Genomic DNA, 7,347 nt, shown 5'->3' on the forward strand with positions numbered 1-7,347 from the left:
TAGAGGTTGCAGCTAACTCTTTTCCTTTTTGGTTCAAATAAATCATCAACCTCCTCAATCAGTTGTTAAAATATCTGCCTAGGTTTCACGATAACATTAGGCTTGAGGATTCTTTCCAACACCGAGCTTCGAGTTGGTTTTTGCATGTACAGTGTATTTTTTTTCCTGCTATTGCTACGAATTTTGATGGGCCCAAAATCCCCATTGTAATATCTAGCCTCAACTGAACTTGCAATTGTTTGAAAGGGCTATCAATCCGCTTCTACAACCTCCACGTCGTCCCCTTTCCAAAATAACAACTGTTGGTGCATTGAGGATGGGATGCGCTGATTTGCATGGATCCAATCTCTACCTACCAACGCTTGGAAATTGGCGGACGAGTTTACCACGAAAAATGCGCATAAAGACAACATGCTCCCCACAGTAACATCAGCGGGCAATATCCCAATGGTCTTGGTGGTTTCCGCTATAAATGAAGCAACCAAAACTTCTGTAGGAATCAAGTCCTCTTCAGTTTTGCCCATACTTTTTAACATTCTTACTGGAAGAACATTCACAGCTGAACTATTGTCAATCAAAACTCTAGACACTGGCTTCCCATTCACGTGGGCTTTGATGTATAACGGCCTTATGTGCTTGGTCATGGCCAGTGTAAGTTTCTCAAGTATCACTTCTTTAGGCATATTTGGGTGATCCTCTTTTATAATCACTCTTGAACTCTCTTCCGGGAGTTTATCTTAAAGATATTCCATTTGCATTGATTCCTTGGGCATCAACTCCCCACTCTCTTCTTCCACCATTTTAAATCTCTCTGTTGTATCACCACTCCTGTGGCACAATCCACAGTGATGTGAAACTCTCCAACGCAAAAATTAATTGTTTTTCCTCTTTGATCATCTTCCCCACTTAACAGATCATCATCATCATCCACTAACTTATCCTCAGTAGCCAATCTTGCAAACTTGGACTTACTTCCCACCTGATACCTGGTGATTGGAATATCAATTGTGGGTTCCTTTCTCAATTTAGTTGACTCTTCTTTTCTTGCAATAGTTCTTTCTCTCAACATCCATATTTTCTGAGACGTAGTCAGTGGCCGTGGGAACCTTTTGTGTTGGGCTACACTCCAAAACTCACTGATCTTGCATCTAGCTGGAAGAAAGTACCTTGGCAACACTTTCTTGCTCTCAATCATTTTTCCTTTTGAGATTTCAAATGAACGCCGCTCTCTGCCTTGATCAGCAGATACTTTCCTGGTTTCCACCCTTCGCGACTAAACTCTACATATGTTTCTCTTGTACGAGTATCTCTGGTACAACTCACGATATGATTCCCCTCTGAATCCTTGAGTCTCATGCATTGGTCTCTCAAAGTAATGTTGGTTCCTCGGCCAATAAGCCGCGGATTCACCAACATTTATGGGGAAACGCTTCTGAACTATTCTTACTTGCTCAGCACTATGCCTTCCTTGAGCTTCAAACAATTGACCCTTTGGAATCCAGCATTTCTTGATTATTCGATCTTTCACGGCAAAGGATCGGCTTTTTTGTAATTGAGAAGATCCCTCAAATCTGTCACATTCACATTAACCAAAGCTACTGGGGGAAGAGGATCATCATCCACCACCATAAACTCTTGTTTGTTCGGGAACTTCACGATTCCATTGTTAATTCTGTCTTGCAAAATGTTCTTGAACTCCCAACAAGATTTAGTAACATTATTTTGAAGTTGTGGTACTTACAATACTCTCGAAATTTCTGCTCTTCTTTGGGTGGCATCCTGTGATCATGTAGGAAGGTGATGAATTTTCCTTTTACCAGGAAATCGAAAACTTCCTCGGTCTTTGACACATCAATTGTATACTGCATATCCTGGGGGAGTTGGGAGTTGTTCTGCTTTTCAGGTTCTGCCGACTTCTTCTTTATTAGGGGAACTGTGCAAGACCCAGCTGATTGAATTTCTGCAAATACCACATCTTCCACCTCCTGATAATAAGACACCATAGCAGTTCTCTTTTTGTATGACTCTTCCCGAAACAGTTCTTCGTATTGAGCAACTTTGGCAGCAAGATCAAAGAAATCCCTGAAATCTAGACCTTGGAATTTCTTCCTTAACTCGAAATCCAGCCCCTTTTTTGCCATCTTCACGAACTCGGTCTCAGGTAAAAACACCTTGAACCTATTTTTCATCCTTTTGAACCTCTCGATAAAAGAGATTACAGATTCTCCTTTCTTTTGGGTGACTCTGGACAAATCGGAAATACACACTTCTAGCTCTATTATATAGAATTGAATGTGAAATTGTCTTTCCATCTCTTGCCAACTCATCACTAAATTTCTTGGGAGTGAGGCATACCAAGCAAATGCAGTCCCAGTTAGAGATTTCGGGAATAACCAAAACTTTAAATTGTTTAAGTTCTCCAAGTTGACTAATTCCCCGCACTTGATGGTGAATCTGGCTATATGTTCCATGCTCGAATGGCCATCTTCCCCAGAGAATAAGCTGAAATCATGAACTCTATGACCCCTTGGATATGGGTTATTCACGTCTATATAGTCTGGATATGGTTAGTAGAACTCCGGGCGGCCTATTTGTCTCAAATCCGGCCCATACAGCTCTTGAACAGTCATTGCTGCATTTCTATTGGGGAGCTGATGGTGAAAATGGTTTGCCCCCCGAGTTTGAGCCCCTGTACTGTAACCAGCATTCCATCCTTGGAAACTTCCATCAATTCCTGATAACCCAAGTGTGGTATATCATCATACATTCCTGGTTGAAACAAAAGATTAGTGATGTGGGGACCCGGACGCTAATTCATTTTCTTAATCATTATTAGGATTAAATGAAACAATTAAGTAAATTGGGTCATAAATTTTTTTTTTTTAAAATGCATGAGTGCGCAACATATGAAATAAAACTTATTTCATTTACATGATCAACATCAAGATTTATAGTACAAGTCTTGTACAAATACAAATCATAACAAATTAGGGTTCATCAACTACATATCAAGTGATGAAACAAATCTTCTTCTGGATCCGAATCTCCACGCTAATCTCAATCTATCATCCTCTTCTCGACCCTAATCATGTCCCATCTGTTGTCATGAATACATACAAACACAACAACAGCCGGAAAACTCCGGTGAGAAATATATTCCCAGTATAAACAATGTATACATGCAATCATATAAGCAGATATAAAAGCATGGAACATTTATCAATAACATGTATCATAATCCGAAAGACATGAATCAATAAAAAACTGTAAATCAAACTCTTGACTCATAATCTCTGACTCGACTCTTCTCTAATCTAGGGATCCCGGTTTCCGGACGTTGGCATTCTGTATCGAATCTCTGCAATAGGAGTCGATCTACTCCTAAGCACATCAATACCACCAAACATCTAGTGTCTTGGTGGTTCTGTCAAAGACTTGGCACCTCAGCCAATGACTAGGTACATCAGCCCATGACTCAATACATGCTCTGCTATAAATCAATAGACTCAGCATATCAATCTCATGAATAGCAAATATCAATGCAATAAAATAAAGTATGTGGTTTTGGGAAACTCAAGTCGAATCTAACTCGAGTCGTATCTTCCTTGTTTTACATTAATTTATACCTTTCTTTTCGTAGATCAATCTGATCAATGAAATCAATACCAATCTGGCTCTGATCGTTCTTCGAAGTCTTCAATACCAACTCTTGAATAACAGTATCGAGTAGCACAATATCAATATACAACTCAATCAATACTGGATATAATCAGAACTCAATCTAATTCTGTTTCGACGGCATAACAACGCAATCTCGTTATACCCAAGAATATAAATATCAACAGATGCCAATCTCAACCACTCATACTCAATCAACAAACATAATCTGATACAAAATCTGTATAATCTCAATCAAATTCAATCTGAAAATGATAAAAATTTCATACGGTATCCGTTCTTTAATCTGATTTCGATTATACGATTACAACAATCTCAGGAACAGATAATATAAGTCATATCCTGATTCCTTCAATATCATATTTTCAAATCATAATGAAACATAAGAAAACTTACGTCCTTTTGAAGCCTTTATTGAGAGGATGACAAAACTCAAGTCGGATTAGAATTTGGACGGGCGGATCTGACACAATCAAAATTCTAGTATCAAGAACTTGAAACTTTTTCCTGGAGCTTCTCGGTGATCTTTCTTGCTGCCAGTGAGGAAATTGAAGAATTATACATATATATGTGCATGGCAAGTACTTGTGGCTTCATCTACACTCTGCACGTCTCGCGCATATGCGCGACCTTCCTCGGCGCATATGCGCGACCTTCCTCGGCGCATATGCGCGAGACTCTCTGCCTCGGCATTCTTCATTGCAACTGCTCGCGCATATGCGTGCCCTATCTCCGCACATATTTGCGAGACCTACTGTCTTGGCACTTGACAATTCTACATGCTCGCGCATATGCGCGAGGTTCTCTGCCTTGTTTGTGCATATGCGCGCCTCTTGGTCGCGCATATGCGCGAGGGGTTCTGTCCTCGCACATATCTCATGTCTTCTTTTGTCTTTCCTGTCTGTTCTTTTCCGTCTATAATCACATCAATTATCAATTAATCATTTCAGATTACAATAATAAAATCTCGGGCATTACAATTCCCCCCTGTAAAATCTGATTTCGTCCTCGAAATCGCAAGCAACCAAATCAGATACAGTAAGAAATGCATAACAAATGCTAAACAGGAAACTCACATCAGTGAAATAACTTTGGGAATTTCTGTCTCATGTCTGATTCAGTCTCCCATGTAGCTTCTTCAATGCCATGACGACTCCACTGAACTTTCACAAGCGGCATAGTCTTCGTTCTGAGCTGTTTTTCTTTACGATCAAGAATCTAGATCGGCTTTTCAAAATAACTCAGAGTCTCATCAAGTTCTGCCTCGTCTGGCTGAAGAATATGAGATGCATCGGGAAGATATTTCCGCAATAAGGATACATGAAAGACATCATGTATTTTAGATAGAGAAGGCGGTAACGCGACTTGATAGGCATGATCTCCTATCTTTTCGAGAATCTCATATGGACCGATAGATCGTGAAGACAACTTCTCTTTCTTGCCAAATCTGACAACGACTCTGAAAGGAGAAATCTTCAGAACTACACTGTCTCCTGCCTCAAATATCAACGGTCGACGACGAAAATTGGCATATTTGTCCTGTCTGTCTTGAGCTGTCTTCATTCTCTTCTGAATCAGCTTCACTTACTCAGTCATCTCTCGAATCATATCAGGCCCAATCTCAGGTACCTCAGAAATATCGTCCCAATAAAGAGGGGATCTGCACTTCTTGCCGTACAACGCTTCAAATGGAGCCATCTCTATAATCGTCTGATAGCCGTTGTTGTACGAAAACTCACAAAGTGGCTAAGACTCTTTCCAACTAGTGCAAAAATCTAGCTCTATAGCTCTAAGCATATCCTCCAATGTCTGGATAGTCCGCTCTGACTGTCCGTCTGTCTGAGGATGATATGCAGTACTCAAATGTAATTTCATACCTAGAGCTTGTTGCAAACTGTGCCAAAAGTGTGAAGTAAATCGAGGATCACGATCTGATACAATCGATTTAAGCACTCCATGCAATCTGATCACTTCTCTGACATAGATCTCTGCCATCTGGTCATGTCTGTACGTCATCTTTTACGGAATGAAACATGCTGATTTGGTCAATCTGTCGATAATGAGCCAAATCACATCACAACCTCGGGAGGATCTCTGTAGCTTCGTCACAAAATCCATAGAAATGTGATCCCATTTCCATTCTGGAATAGACAAGCTGTGCAATAGACCTCCTGATTTCATTCTTTCTGCTTTCACATGTTGGCAATTCAGATATTTTGATACAAACTCTGCAATATCTACATTCATCTGTTTCCACCAAAACTGTCTTTTCAAATTATTATACATTTTTCTGCCACCAGGATGAATACTGAATCGACTACTGTGCGTTTCTTACAATATATGTCGTCTCAAATCTGAAACATTAGGCACAACTAGACGATTATTCACATTTAATACAACATCACGTACCTGATATTTTGATCGATGCCCTGCTCTGACCATCAAAATCGAGTTCTGAACATTTTGATCAACTTTCTGAGCTTCTTTAATTCTCAAAATATCTTTGGTTCGACTTGAACGGCATACAATCTCAAAGGTTGACAATCTGTTTCAAATACTAATCCAGAAAGACAGCAATCTTCAATCAAATTCAAAACACCAATCTTCGATAAGGATACAGAACATATCTTTCGACTCAGCGGATCAGCTGCTGCATTTGATTTGCACGGATAGTATTTTATTTCACAATCAAAATCTTTCAATAAATCAAGCCATCTTCGTTGTCTCATATTCAATTCTGACTATGAAAATAGGTACTTTAGACTCTTGTGATCAGAATAAATCTAAAAATTCTCACCGTATAGATAATGTCGCCAAAACTTCAATGCAAATACAATGGCTGCCAATTCAAGATCATGAATCGGGTAGCGAGTCTCATGTGGCTTCAATTGTCTGGAGGCATAGGCAATAACATGTCCTCGCTGCATCAAAAAAAAACCCAATCCTCTGTGAGAAGCATCGCAATATACAACAAAATCACGTGTACCTGATGGAATAGTCAATACAGGAGCACTGGTCAATCTCTTCTTCAATTCTAGGAAGCTAGATTGACACTCCTCTGACCAAAAAAACGGTGCATTCTTCTGGGTCAACTGAGTAATCGGCTTAGCAATACTCGAGAAATCTTTAATGAATCGACGATAGTATCCTGCCAAACCCATAAAACTGCATATCTCTGGCATTGATGTCGGTCTAGGCCAACTGATCACTGCCTCTACTTTGCTAGGATCAACAGAAATACCGTTTCCAGATATAATATGTCCCAAAAATATCACTTGCTTCAGCCAAAATTTACATTTAGACAACTTAGCATACAATTTCTCATTTCTCAGAATTCTCAATACACTTCTCAAATGCTCAGCATTATCAATCATATTCTTCGAGAATCAAAATATCATCAATGAAAATAATCACAAAGTCATCAAGATATGTAATGCCCGAGATTTTAGTTTGATACTTTTGAATTGTTATATATTATGAATAAGGCGATGGAAGAACAGACGTGGAGAAGCGACGTTGCAAATTGGGTTTGTTGACAAAGAGAGAGACTGCAACCGCGCCTCAAATTCGAACGCACCCGTGGTGTGTGGGCAGTGAGCTGGATTGTTGCATACAGACGACAGCGCACCCGCGGTACTAGACAGCGCGCATCCGCGGTGTTGCTACAGT

General features: G+C 39.8%; 2 protein-coding genes across 2 annotated transcripts; both read right to left on the bottom strand.

Moving 5' to 3' along the window:
• Window positions 1-251: 251 nt before the first annotated feature.
• On the bottom strand, window positions 252-683 carry LOC142520223 (uncharacterized). Its single transcript, XM_075623225.1, has one exon. It carries the CDS (start codon window positions 681-683, stop codon window positions 252-254), a length of 432 nt encoding a protein of 143 aa, XP_075479340.1.
• Window positions 684-1,524: 841 nt separating this feature from the next.
• On the bottom strand, window positions 1,525-2,471 carry LOC142520224 (uncharacterized). Its single transcript, XM_075623226.1, has 2 exons — window positions 1,742-2,471; window positions 1,525-1,676 (listed from the first exon to the last, which is right to left on the bottom strand). The coding sequence occupies exons 1-2, from the start codon at window positions 2,469-2,471 to the stop codon at window positions 1,525-1,527; spliced, it is 882 nt and encodes a 293-aa protein (XP_075479341.1).
• Between the last annotated feature and the right edge of the window lie 4,876 nt (window positions 2,472-7,347).

Source organism: Primulina tabacum, chromosome 12 (genome assembly GCF_025594145.1).
Source record: "Primulina tabacum isolate GXHZ01 chromosome 12, ASM2559414v2, whole genome shotgun sequence".
Lineage (NCBI taxonomy): Eukaryota > Viridiplantae > Streptophyta > Magnoliopsida > Lamiales > Gesneriaceae > Primulina > Primulina tabacum.